Here is a 13,398-nt window from a genome sequence, read left to right on the forward strand (position 1 = left end):
TTACATAGCACGGTAATTTTTAGGAATGCATGTGTAGTGTTATAGCCAGGACCAACTACATAATTTGTGGGGCCCAATGCAAAATGAAAACATGGGGATCCTTGTTAAAAAATTAAGAATTTCAAGATGGTAACAGCAGAGCATTTAACCAAGCTTGGTGCCCTCCTTGGCGTGAGGCCCTGTGTGGCTGTATAGGTCACGGACCCGTGAAGCCAGCTCTGGTGACAGTGGAATTGATTCTACCAGCATGTGGTAAATATTCACCAATGTTAGTCACTACTATTGTGGTTTCTTTAATGTTTTAGCTATTTTCATCCTGAAAATCAGCAATTCTCTAAAGACCTAGTCTTTCACTCACCCATCCATTTGACAAACACTTATTGAGAACCTATTAGGGGTCGGGCACTGTGCTGGGCGTGAAGACCTAGGTGAAGGGACTTTATGGCACTTGAACAAGTCACCCCAGTAAACCTGAGCGGGGGGAAGAGCCAGCAACGCATACCAGTTGGACCTGCGTTTCCCTGGGTCATGAGTGTTGGGAGACGATTCTCCGCCGGTCTCTCACCTTTCTGCAAGTCTCAGAAGCAGAGGCCCTGACAGCCCTTTGTTCTAGACTAGCTTTTCAAGGATGAACACAGTGAACAGCCTTGGGAGACAGAGATAGTGTCTCCCTGTAGGGCAGAGGGCAGATTTGTTTGCTGTCCAATATAATAAAGATAAGGTTTACCTCTGGGGAAAGGTTGGGCAGGTTTGCTTGAAGCCCCTTAGAAAGATTGGGGTTTCCTAAGGTCAGGTTCCTCAGCTGTGATGCAAACCCACCATGTCACGGAATCCACTTGGGCCTGCCTCTGTGTTGCTCCTGTGGGACTTAGGGGGCAAGGGAAGCCAATGTGAACACCAAGTTCATGCTACATGCTGTGCCTGGAGTAATAAAGTCCTTTGTCTCTGACCCAGGAGTCTCATTTCTTCCGCCAGCATCCATGAAACTGTGGCAGGAGGGCCTTCTCAGTTCTTGACATCAGGTGGATCTATCTTTTCAGCTCAGTGAATGGACTGTGAAGTGATGGTGCTCAGGGCAGTCCAAGAGGGAGCCGGAGGAGAGACAAGGCTGGGGCACTGGGCACCTGGGGGTCTGTCTCAGGAAATACCTGAGCAGGAGGGCAGGTAAGGAAGCTAAAGTTCGCCTAGGGGATAGAAAAAGACCTGATGAATGAGTTTTAGTCAAACCCTGAGGCACTGTGAAGACCAGCCAGGGAGAGCGGGAAACAGAAGAGTAACCCAGGGAGAAGGAAGCCGGGGCAGGAATCCTTCGGGGCAGCATGAGGGCTGGCCTCCTCCCCAGCTGTAGGCCTTCTAAGGGCCTGGGCAGAGCTTCCTGAGGAGGGTGGGAGGTAGCTGTAAAGCCAGAAAGGAAGGGCTTGAAGTCTCCAAGAATCTTTGGGCACCAGAAGGAAGCAGGAAGTCTCCAGCCAAGGTTGTTCATGCAGAAAGCCCGTTCTCCCCAAGGTAATGACTTTCACATTCTGGTCCCACCCATCTTCTCTCTCTCACTCCCCTCCATGAACTCAGAGTCCTCCACCCCAGGTAGAAAATAGAGACACTCACCCCTAGGAAACCCCTAAACACAAGCACCCTCTGCACAAAGCACCCACCTCCCAGCCCAGCAGATGAGAGATGTTGCTTCTTACAAGGGATGCTCTGTCGGCCCCTCAGGCTCTTCTCTGCAATGTTCCTCCTTTCTGAGGTTCCCCCACCCCAGGCAGGCACTTTCTGGATTCCAACCAAGTACCCAAAGGACTTTACTCACATTTGAGGGAATTTGGGTTCATCAGCCACTAGTAATTCTCACATTTCTCATGGTGGCATGCAGGTTGGCAGCATTAAACTACTCACACCCTGCGGAGGGGGCTCTGGTTTCACCTCCTTGTTGTTCTGGTTAACACTCCCTCCACCCCCAGGCCTGGGCTGCATCCACAGGGACTGGAAAACGACTGTCATCCTGTGTCCCAGACTCTGCACACAGAGGCTCTTTCCAGTGGTCCAGGTCTGGCCTGGATGCCTGACTGCAACCTGTCAATCTGCTCGGCATCCCCTCCTGACATCCCCATCTTCTCCTTGCCTCCCTCACCCTCTGTATGCATCTGATGAAAGGCCAGACTTTAGGTCCTGAGAAGGGTACAAAAAGTCATTGTTTCTTTAAAATGCATTGGTCACTTATACAGAAGCACGGTCACCGATATGGATAAAAACACAAGTGAATTTTAATTTTGCCTCTCTTTCCTGCCGAGGGCTGGTGGGGAAAAGAAGGAGAAGCTCTAACCCAAGAACAAGAGTTTGGGTGTTGTGTTCTTAATTCTTCAGGCAAAGTACAGGGGTCTTTACTGTGATGGCATGGGGTGGGGGTGGGGTAGGTCTTTCCTCAGGCTGAGTCCTCTGAAAGCCAGGTCCTTGCCTGCCTCTTGGCAGAGGAACAAACTAACCAATGAGGCAGGTGGCCTCATTGTCTCAGGGTGACCGGGGGTTCGGGGTCAACTGCCCAGACGTGTCAAAGGGGATCAGACACTCAGGGGCTCCCCAGGCAATAACAGTCATGAAAGCTTTTAAAGCATTTTTAAAAAGCCAATCTCACACTTAAATTAGGCTAATAGAATAACCATATATAACATATGCTATTATATCACATATCACAATGAAGTAATTATTGTACAATATATATTCACTATTATGATAAGAGATTAGAGCCTACGCCTAAACTTCGACTAGAGTCGGTTGTGTCCACAGCCCGCAAGCTTTCCCTCCTCTGTGAGACAGTCTAGTGTCAGAATAAGAAATCCCTCAAATCAAAAATATCCTTCCAGGACCCACCTCGCCCTTGTCCTTGCATATTATGCTTTTTAGTTGGTTGATTCAACACTATCGCTTCTGATTCTCAAAACCTCCTTCTCTCAGACAGGCCCCTCTCTCCCAGCGTCTAAACCATAGTCCTTGAAGCACTTACCGACTTGCACAATCATTGCATAAAATGAGCTTCTCAGCATATGATTAACACCAACTCACCTGGTCCAGCCAAGCTGACCATCTCCCAGTTTACCAGGACCCTGGTCGGGGCAGGAGCCTCCTGAGCGCTATAGCTGGGTCTGTCCCCCACCCCTGGCTCCCTATTCACTCAGCAAGAATCATACTGTAACCCCCTCGCTTCCACGAGCTGGTCCCTCCACCCAGAACCCCAGACTCTCGCTCTGAACAACTTTTTGTCTCCCTTTCCATGTCTGCCTTCCCTGGGTGAGGACACTAACATTTACTGAGAACCTTCTATGTGCTAAGCTAATAGGAATTATTATTGCTATTCCCATTGTGCAGATGGGGAGACGAAGGTTCAGCTGGGCGGTCGCTTGTCCACCTATGGGGACTCCAAAGCCCTGTTCTTTTCCCGGAGCACTCACTCTGCAGCCCCTCTCACACCCTCCTTCCCCTGAAGGAGAACCAGCCAGAGATCCTCCCCCAGGCTCATCTCCTGGACCTGGGGCCACATCCTGGGCAGTTAATTTGCACCTGGAACCTCATGGCTAAAGCAGTCTCTAGACCCTGGAAACTGAACCTTCATTTCAGTGGAAACTTCATCTTGGGGTCACTGCACCCACGTGGGACGCAGGCTTGTTACTTGTAATCCTCTTGCCTCCTCCTCCCACCTGCCTCCCAGCTCTCCAGGGCTCCAGGGAGTGTGGGTGGGAGCGGAGGGCTGCGGGCAGGGAACATTCCAAGGGCACCTGAGGAAGTAATTTTGAGGGGGCAGGGCAAGGCGAGGAGTCACATTTTCCGATAAAGGGAGAGTCTGGGATTGCGTATTGTAGGCAGAAGAGAAACCATCTAGGTCCAGCGCTTCCCCACCTTTTGAGAGCAGGAGTGGTCATCTGGGGGATGGGGGGTTGGCTGACCTGTGGCTGTGGAATGCCCGAAGTCGGGGCGGGGTTAGTTTATTTTTAGGTGTACTGTCCCATCCCTTTCCCCTTGCCCATCCTTACTCTCGTCTCGGGTTCAGCAGGAAATCATGAAGTGCAAGAGCTTCACGCGGCTGCAGCAAGTCCACATTTAAGAGAGCAGGGCTGCAACCATGGGGGGCAGGTGCCATCAGCTCCAGCCGGGCCCTGCTCTCCTCTTGCCACCACTCCAGCCTTCCTTTGGCAGTGGAGGGGCGGTCTCAGGACAGACATAATGGACATAATGAGGCAGGCAGGGCTGGGAGCTCCTGGGTCTGTGGCCTGCCCAGCTTCCTGTAAAGTTTCATCAAGGGATCAGTCTAGTGGTTTCCCTTAATCACCTGGCCTGGCTTGTGACAGTGGTGATGAAGGCAAGTCTTTAGGCATTTCCAGGGCCAGCCCAGGGTGAAGTGGGCTCAGCCTCTGGGCTTCCCTGCAGAGGTCATCATCTATTGTAATGACCCATACACTTACCCTTCCCAGACTTTCTTCAAAGAGTTCCCTCTTTGAGGGGTTGGCTAAGTGTTCCCTCAAAATTCACGTCACCAAGAACCTCAGGATGCCACCTTATGTGGATATAGTCTTTGCAGATGTAATCAGTTAAATTAAACTGAGGTCATACTGGATTAGTGGGCACTACTCCAGTGACTCATGTCCTTAGAAGAAGAGAAAACAGACACAGACACACAGGGAAGAAAATGGTCATGTGATGAAGGAGGCAGAGGTTGGAGTGATGCAGCTGCAAGCCAAAGAAGGCCAAGGATGCCAGCAACCACCAGACGGATTCTTCCCTAGACCCTTTGAGGGGCCATGTTCCTACCAACACCTTGATTTAGGACTTCTGGCCTCCAGAACTGTGAGAAAATAAACTTCTGTTGTTTTTAAGCCACCAAATTTGTGGTACTTTGTTATGGCAGCCCTAGGAAACGAACACAGAAATCCCCTTAGATTGAGCTCAGTGAGCTTCCTCCATGGCCCAACATACACCCAGACCTCAGGGCCACAGACCCAGAGGGCCTGTCATTAAATGCCTCCTCCCATGTCTACATCCGTCTAGATTGTGACCCTGTGAGGGCAGGGCTGTGTCTTGCTCATCTCAGTGCCTGGCACACAGGTTCATGGAGTAACTTGGCTGTTAGAGTGCCAGGCTGACCCTCCTTCTGAGTTCTGACCCTCCACTGTACAGCGGGGCACGGGGCTTGCTGGGACTCCTGGCTCTGCTCCCCTTCTCTCCCTTTGGCCTTCCCTTCCATCTTTGGCTGGTTCCTCTCCCCAGTGAGCAGGGAGAGGGAGAGGAAGCCTCACTCCCCAGCTAGGTTTTGCTGTTACTGCTCCAGGACCATTTCCATTTTCTTCTGCCCTAACCCTCTAAGTGCCCCTCCTCTCCCTTTCTCTTTCAAAATCCTTCTGGATCACTTTCTCTAGAATATTCACCTGGGCTATGTTCAAGGCTCAGATATGCAAATGAGAGGCCTGGCAGTTAGTAATGACTCATGGCTGGGAGCCCACCCAGGAAAGTGTCCTTCAGTGATTCCACCTGTTTCCCAACCCACCTATAGAGTCCTTAACCCACCCATCACTTTTAGCTCATCTGAGTACACGAGTAATTATTCCATGTTAATTTTGCCTCCACCATTACACTGTCAGCGTAAGAGATTTAATGGACCCTAAGTGTCCAAGAATATGCCCCACGTGCTGTAGACTTAGCTAATTCATGTTCATTCACTTCCTGCTGTAGGATAAGGAAGGTCAGAGTGGCCTAGCAAAACATACCAGGCCTGATTCTAGCTTAAGGAAATGAGCCTAAATATACAATGACCTTTAGGCACAAAGAATGTCATCTCTGCCTTACTTGTAATAGAGATGACTATGAATAACCCAAGCGTACAACCTAATTAATTTACAGTGGCAGCCCACTCAATGGGATATTATACACTCCTTAAGAATATGCGAATGAAGTGTTTGTAACAACAGAAGGAAATGTTTAGGTTTAAAGTTCCTTAAGCGGTAGAGCAGGAATCCAAATTTTATCTATAATATGATAGATTAAAACTATGTATATGAGCTACTCATGGGGAAGAGGCTAGAAATCTATCAATGTACTGAGAGGCTTTTCTTGGGTGGTGAAACATTGATGATGTTTTTCTTTTCTCTACTTGTAAGTATTTTCCATTTCTTCTATAAGGAGCATGAATTACTTTCATAACAGGAAAAAAACCACAACTAGTAACCTTTATTTTAAAGGACTATTTTAGGCCTCAGCTGGGCTCTCTGTCAGGAATCTGCGTTGGAGATCTCTTCCTGCTGCCCTGTCCGAGAGGACAGTCTATCACTGTTCGGTGCCCATCGTGACAACATTTACTGGGTGTTGCCTGTGGACAGAGCCTTCGACTGGGGCCAGTGGTTCTGACTGGGGTGCTAGGAGTAGCAAAGACCACTTAACATTAACGTGAGAGGCAGAACGTGCACTGGAGACATGGGGTCAAGGCCAGCATCTGCCACTTACGAACTGCGTGAACTTGGACACTCCCTTCTCTCCAGGCCTGCACCTCTTCCTTGGTAGAATGAGAAGTGTGGACCACATGATGGCCAAGGTCTCTTCCAGTTCTAAAATTACGTTGAGATTTTTTTTCTTTCAGAATTTAAAAAGGGAAGCCTAACTTAAGACACAGACAGCAAATCTAGCATCCTGGTGCTGGGTTTTTGACTTTCACTGTTGCTAACTTCCTGGCCTTGGTATTCTTCTCCTTAAAGTTGAGTGAATGGAAAAACTTAGATTCCTGGACCTTAAGTCAGTACTGCCCCTTCACCCCTGCCTATGCATTCAGGGGGACCCTCCTTCCTGGGGACCCCAAGCCAGGAGGATGTTGCTTGAATAGGCCCCCCTCTGCCTTGGAGGTAAAATGAGAAGGGAAATGAGCTAATTGGTGTGAAAATGCTCGGCAGTTTTAGAGAAAGGGGCTGAGAAACCCAATCCTGGGAGAATGACGGGGGCCTTTGTGTGGCCCAAATGCCAGGGCCCCTGATTTCACCAAAGCCAGCCTGGGAGCCGTCATCACCTTGGCTCCCTCCTCTGCGGTGGCACTGACACCAACACACAACACTCTCCTGTTGAGGGTCCCGTCATGGGCCCCCAGCATCAATTCCGTTGGTCTTTATCTTTTGTAGTGTGAGAATGTTGTGTTTGCAAGCAGGTCACACACTTCTCATGGACAGAGACTGTGCACTGGAGGGTAACAGGCCCCCCAGGCTCACACACCCTCTTGGTGAACGATTGAGTATGGAACTTGGTGTTGTACAGATCTTGGTGCGAACCCCAGCTCAGAGGATCAGTTTCCATGTCTGTGAAATGGTCATCCTCTTTTAAGTGAGCGTCTCAGGTTGGGTCCTTCTGGAAGCAAAAGCTGAGATGGAGTGAAATGAAAAGGTTTACTAGGGAGTAATACCTATGAAAAGAAAAGGGAGGAGGCAGGACTGGGCAGGGGGAGCTGGCAGAGCTGACAAATTCTCAACGTGCCTGTTGGCCCTGCGCCAAGCTCTGGGGACAGACTGCCTGTTAGAAGAATTCCACAGACGGGGGAGGGGGCATAGCCAGGACCTTGCACTGCTGCCTTGCTCAGTCATTGTCCCAACTGTCACCCCGAGATGAGCATGATGTTGGCTTGAAACTGGGGTGCGCCCTGAAGGAGCGAACAGCTGGATACTGTCAACTATTGCTCTCCTTGCAGCTGGACAGCGAATCCTTTCTTAAAGGCATATCTCCGTGTCTGCCTTGGGGAAGTAACATAGTTCAGCCCAGAGTAAGCACTCGATGCATATTAACTCCCTTCTTTTGCTTTGGAACCAGGCAGATCTAGGCTCAGATTCCACATTTGTGACTTACTGGGTGACCTAGGACAAGTGTGATCAGGGCGTTAGTGTTCTCCAGTTTCACTTGATCACCCAACCTGGGCCATGACTCAGTGATGACGAGAGCACATATTTACCTCCCTGAACCTCAGTTTTCTCACATGTGAAATGGGGAGGATGGTATGCACCCCACAGGGTAACGGAGACATGTACCGGGCCCGGCACTCCAGTTGCAAGTCTTTTTATTCAAGACTTAGTAAGTTAGACTTAATACATGCTCGACTTCCTGCCCCATCTCAGTCTGGGTGTCTTAAGTCTGACCAGAAGGAACTTTATTAGCAGCAAGAGAGTCTATTAGGGCACAAATTCTATGGCGGTAAGCAATTTTAGGGGGTCCCCAAAAAACCAGGGCCTCCCACTTTGGTTAGCTTAGAAGAGAAATGTCCTCTTAAGATATTGGCTTCGCTGCTCAGGACCCAAGCTGTGTCTGTTTAAGCCAAGTCTGTGTCTTCCTTCCATGTGTCTTCCTTGCTCCAATTTACTTATACCCCAAGTCAAGACTGAGCTCTCTTGCCCCCCCACCCCATGGAATATCAACTTAAACTTCGTCTCAGATTCCTGCGCCTAGGTGAAACCAGCAGTCTGCGGGCCTAGGAGGTCTCCACCAGACAGAACTCAGAGAATCCACTCCTTTCCTCCCCTGTTACTCACCCCTCTCAATTTCCATCAGATGCCTTGGGAGGGGAGAAGGAAGGACAAGCAGATAAAGAGAGAGACATTTGTCACAGAGACCTAGAAGCATCTCAACTCTGGAAAATGGGCAAGTTGAGAAGGAGCTAGGCTCAAAGGGAAAGGAGAAGGGAACTGGAGGAGGGCAGGAGAAGATGACTTAGATGTGTACATGCTAATATCCTAAAACCCGGCAGGGACTCAGGAAAGACTGGTATGAACATGGGCCTGAAAATTCTTTTCCAGACTCCTCCTTATCTCCTGGCTTCCTTGTTCCTTTCTACCTTCAGGGATGATGTCAGGATGAAATGAGGAGCCAAGAACCTCCACAGGTGTCTTAACATTTATAAGGCACTGTAACATGTATGAGCTCATTTCAGTCTCAAAACCTTCTGGGTAGGTGCTATTTGACAAAGATTCTTTGCTTAGCCAAACTTTAGTCAGGCTTCTAAACCTTCTTCTAGACCCATCTGTGTACTTTCTTGTAAAATCCAGCTTTAGCAAGAATCCTACTAAGTCACTTTGGCAAGAGTGCCCCATCCTCAATATCTGATCACCCTCCATGTCCCAGGTTCTGCATCTGCCAGTAGCCCTGGGTGATGTCTGATCACCCTGGCCTGTCTTCAGCAAAATGTCCTATTAGGTCAGTTGAACCAGAATCCCCCTCACTCCTGATGTTTTCACTTAGTCATTTTCCATCCACTGACCCCCACCCTGCTCCTTACCTATCAATTCCCACTTGCCGGCGCTGTATTCAGAGCTGAGCCTGGTTCTACACCGAGGTCCCTTTCACCCTATTGCAATAGTCCCTAGTAAAATCTGTCTTTACCACTTTAACTACTCTCCAGCTCTGGTTTTTCATTGACATATTATCCCTATTTTATAGAAGAGGAAAACAAGGCTCAAAGAGGTTGTGACTTGCCTTGGGTGGCCGAACTGGGATTCAAGTCCAGGTGTCCAGATAGCCAGTTGGAGTCTTGGCCCCCACAGTAGCCTCTGGAGAATGTTCTGCGCCTCTGGCTTTCCTTGCCCTGGAAGGTGGGAGGTTATCTGTGTGAGCTCAACAAGATGTCGAACTCTTCCTTTGATCTAACCTGGGATGCTTTTTCCTCCTCTATAGATGGGAAACTGTAGTCCAGAGAGTGTCACCAAACAAAACACACACCGAGTTAACAGGGAGAACTCGTGAGCAAGAACTGACACAGACAAGTGATTAAGAAGGCCAAGACAGACCTGGTGGCTATGTGATTTCTCTTCAGTGCTATCTTCCTCCCATCCTGTCCAGCTGCTCTCTGCCTGAATTCCTTCTTACCTTTGTGAGTTTCCTGCTTCCAGGAAATAATGGGATCAACTCACCCATAAAGAGGAGAGGGACAGATGGAGGGACCATGCTACCCCTCTGTAGTATCTGCGTTATACCTGGAAGGTCCAACCATTGGGCTTTGGCTATAATTGGACTTTTTGTTTCAGAAAGCAAGTTTCCAACATGGTGGTGGAGCCTTCATGGTCCTCTGAGATGGCACCACAGTGCCAGCTGTCTATTCCTCTTTGGGCAAGGCTGGCTCTGCCTGGGAATGTGGAAATGCCGATTCCTCCTCCTGGGCTGTGTGGTGTCTGAGAGCCTGAGCTCCCTGCTCTGGGACCAATCACTCCACAGACCCCATACTCAGGGAATCAAGTCTTGAGGAGCCAGAAACAGGGCTTTGTGCTGTGGCAGAGTGTGGAGGAAGATCTCCGTGGTTTTCCTTTGCAGAGCTGCATCAGCCGCATTCTCTCACCCTCAAACTCTGCCGAGCTCACCCTGTCTGTGGTTCCCGTCCCTTCCTGGTCGTGCCTGTGAGTCCCATGAGATCAAACTGGGATGACCGGAGCTCCAAGGTCTCCAGGAGCAGTCCCCACTTCCTCATGGGGTCACAATGACCTTTCCCCAGGTTCGACCCTCAACCTCACTACCCATCCCAGATCCCTCAAGCTACTTTCCCAGGTTGCCTCAGGATATCTGGACCCTGGCTCTGTGCTCCCTCTCCTGGAAAGAAGACATCCACCTTTTGGTGAGGGTCTACCACGGCCTGGCACAGAGCAGATATTCTAAGCCCAGCACTTCTTTCCAAAGGTTGCACACAGGGTATTTGTGATTCCTATCTCTCACCGCATGTCGTTGGCCCCAGTCCCATGTTTCTTAGAGTCTCCTCAAATCTCACTCTCTGTCCTATTCAGACAGTTCCAAACTCACCCCCTCTTGGCCCTTTTCTATCCCATCTCCCCTGCCCTTTCTTCTGAAATGACCCAGCTGCCTCCCACCGCAGCAGTTCAAAGCTCGGCAGGACAAGGGCAGCCCCTGGGGAGAGAGGAGAGGGCCCAGGATCCCAGCAGGAGGGTGGCCCATTCATTTCCAGGGTGCCCTAGTTTCTATCGCCAACCTCCCCATCCCTCCCCCTGCTTGGCTCAGGCTGACTAGCCGCAGAGCAATGGGTGTTTCAGTGTTTTTTTTTCCTGGTGGGGGAAGAGGGTGGAGATTGAGGAAAGAAAAGACGGAGCAATGATGATTGGCACCGGGCCCCGCCCTCTTTTGTCCTCTTCCCCTGGTACTCTGGCCCCTCAGGGAAATGCACCTATTTCAGGCCAGCAGCTGGTGGGGACAGGTTCACCTCTGCTCCTCGCACCACTGCTTCTGTGCTGAAGAGCTTCCCCTGGGGAGCCTGAGGGACTCTTTCTGGAGCCATGAGGGGAGCCCATTGGAGGAGGGTCCCCTGGCTGTTCCTGAGCTGCTTATGTTCCTGCCTCTTTTGGCCAGTGGTCCTGGGTAAGTGACGCACCTGGGGCAGCATTCTGGGAGCCGAGGGTGACTGCTGTCAGGGAGCCCATCAGCGGAGCTGGGGCCTTTGTCGTGGAGAGAGAGATGAAAGGACAGAGATGGGACAAGATGGAAGAGAGAGAGAGGGAGAATGCTACAGAGACAGAGAAAAGAGGAGACAGAGACAGAGAGAAGCAGAGAGATGTCTGGGGGACAAGAGTGGCCTGGTTTTTGGAAACCCATCGGGGGAACCAGGCCTATTTTGTGGAGAGAAAGAGACAGTAGGCAGAACTGTAGAGAGAGTTGAAGAGAGATACTGACACAGGAAAACAGGAAAGCTGGGTGACAGAACTGGAAGAAAAATGTGTATAAAGATGTAGAGTTAGAAGAAAAGACAGGTGAGGAACGGATGAACCAAAGCAAAATAGACACAGAGAAAATCAGAACAAACAGGCAGAACCGAAAGGAAGGAAGCAAGGAAGGAAAGAGGCAGACTGGCTCTGAGAAACAAGGCAAGGACTAGAGAGCAGCTGAGATGCGGGCAGTAGCTTCTTGCCTTGGCTCATTGGCTCAAGCCCTCAGGGCAGGGCTCATAGCCCCGTGTTGGGTGTTGGCCTTGGCTTCCTACACACGCCACCTCCCCTCTCTGTAAGGAGCTGGGGGGTGGGGAAGGAAGCAAGGCCTGTCGGAGAAGTTCCCCCTGCGTCGCCCAGTCCTTTCCCCACCACCTTCCAAGCTGCCCCTCTGGCTCCAGGACCAGGGTTCATTCTGTATTTCTGAATGTCTGAGTCTTCTCAGAGGCTCTGGGGCCCAGGAGAGGGTGAGGGGTCAGGAGCCCAAACCAAGATACAACAATCACAGCTCCTTCCCCTCCTCAACAGGCCTGGGAGGCTTTCACCCAAGGCATCATTTCACGGGGAGAGCGTCGGAAAGAACACACTCTCTTAGGAGAGTGAGAGACACATGCCAGTGAAGTGGAATATTCCGCCCTCCTTGAAAGGTTTAAGGGCTTGGCTAAGGGCAAATAAAATGACCATCGCCTCCCCACCCTCCCAGCACAGCCTCCCCCCACGCCACCCCCCAGCCCCACCCACTCATTACACACTAAGGAAATGGAGGCTGGAAGGAGCCTTCAGAGGCTGCAGCGGCCAGCCACTCAAGGTCTTGTCCTGGGGGTAAAATATAGAGCTGTGGAAGAAGGAGTGTCTCTGGGAGTCATGACCATGGACAATGGGGAGAATGTGGCTTGGATTTAGGGGCCCTGGGGCCTAGTTTTGGTTTTGCGCTAACTGATCTGGTCCCTGTGACCAGGCCCTATTGTATCTCTCTCAAGGCCTTGGTTCCCCTGTGTAAAAAGCTGGGTGGTGAACGGTGTGACCTCTGTTCCCTAAGTTCTTAAGTTTTGATGTTCTGTGATTTAAAGTCAACACGAAAAGTGTTCGGTACCAACTCCGCACTCAGCCCTGCGTTAGGGTCATCAAGCTCAGGAGGAGCCAGGAAATCTGTGGAAAGGAGCCCAAAGGGGCAAGAACTTGGGTGAGAGCAGGCAAGGAAAGCCAAGGGGGTGAGCGATAGGGTATGCGCGAGAGAAGGGGCAGAGGACCATGAAGGTGGAAGGGAGCCCCCAAGATGACCCTGAGGAAGTGCAGGAACATCCTGAAGCTCTGAGTCCTGTGCATTGTTGGGGGATAAAATGGAGCAGGGCTAGGAAAGGAGGTGGGAATGGGATGGGAGGTGGTTTCCCAAGCATCTGATTGAGCTTCATGAGGACTTGGAGGGAAAAGTAGTCTCCACACCTGCCTGGGGGAGCTTCTGGGAAAGTGGAAACTGGTCCATCCTGTTCCCTTGGATCCCTGACGGGGGCTTATGGGTGACCTGCCTATATTTGAATCCAGAGCCTGTTTCCACACTTGCTGCCAGCAGCCTCGTCCAGACCTGGGTCATCCCTGGAGCAGGTGTCAGAGCCTCTGCCCAGGCCAGAGGGAGGAACTCCGGGTTTCCACCTAGGCACTGCAGTGGTAAGGGCTTCCTTAAGGAAAAGCCCTGGCT

At 50.8% G+C, this 13,398-nt stretch overlaps 1 protein-coding gene across 1 annotated transcript in view; it reads left to right on the forward strand.

Annotated features, from left to right (window-relative positions):
• Positions 1 to 11,167: 11,167 nt before the first annotated feature.
• The window catches only part of LOC138914996 (serine-rich adhesin for platelets-like), a 32,590-nt gene continuing 30,359 nt past the window's right edge, over positions 11,168 to 13,398 (forward strand). Inside the window, exon 1 of the mRNA XM_070242510.1 lies at positions 11,168 to 11,358. Within this exon, the coding sequence (XP_070098611.1) occupies positions 11,277 to 11,358 (82 nt within the window). The 5' untranslated portion in view covers positions 11,168 to 11,276. The remainder of the gene's footprint in view (positions 11,359 to 13,398) is intronic.

This window comes from Equus caballus, chromosome 19 (assembly GCF_041296265.1).
Source record: "Equus caballus isolate H_3958 breed thoroughbred chromosome 19, TB-T2T, whole genome shotgun sequence".
NCBI classification, from domain to species: Eukaryota; Metazoa; Chordata; class Mammalia; order Perissodactyla; family Equidae; genus Equus; species Equus caballus.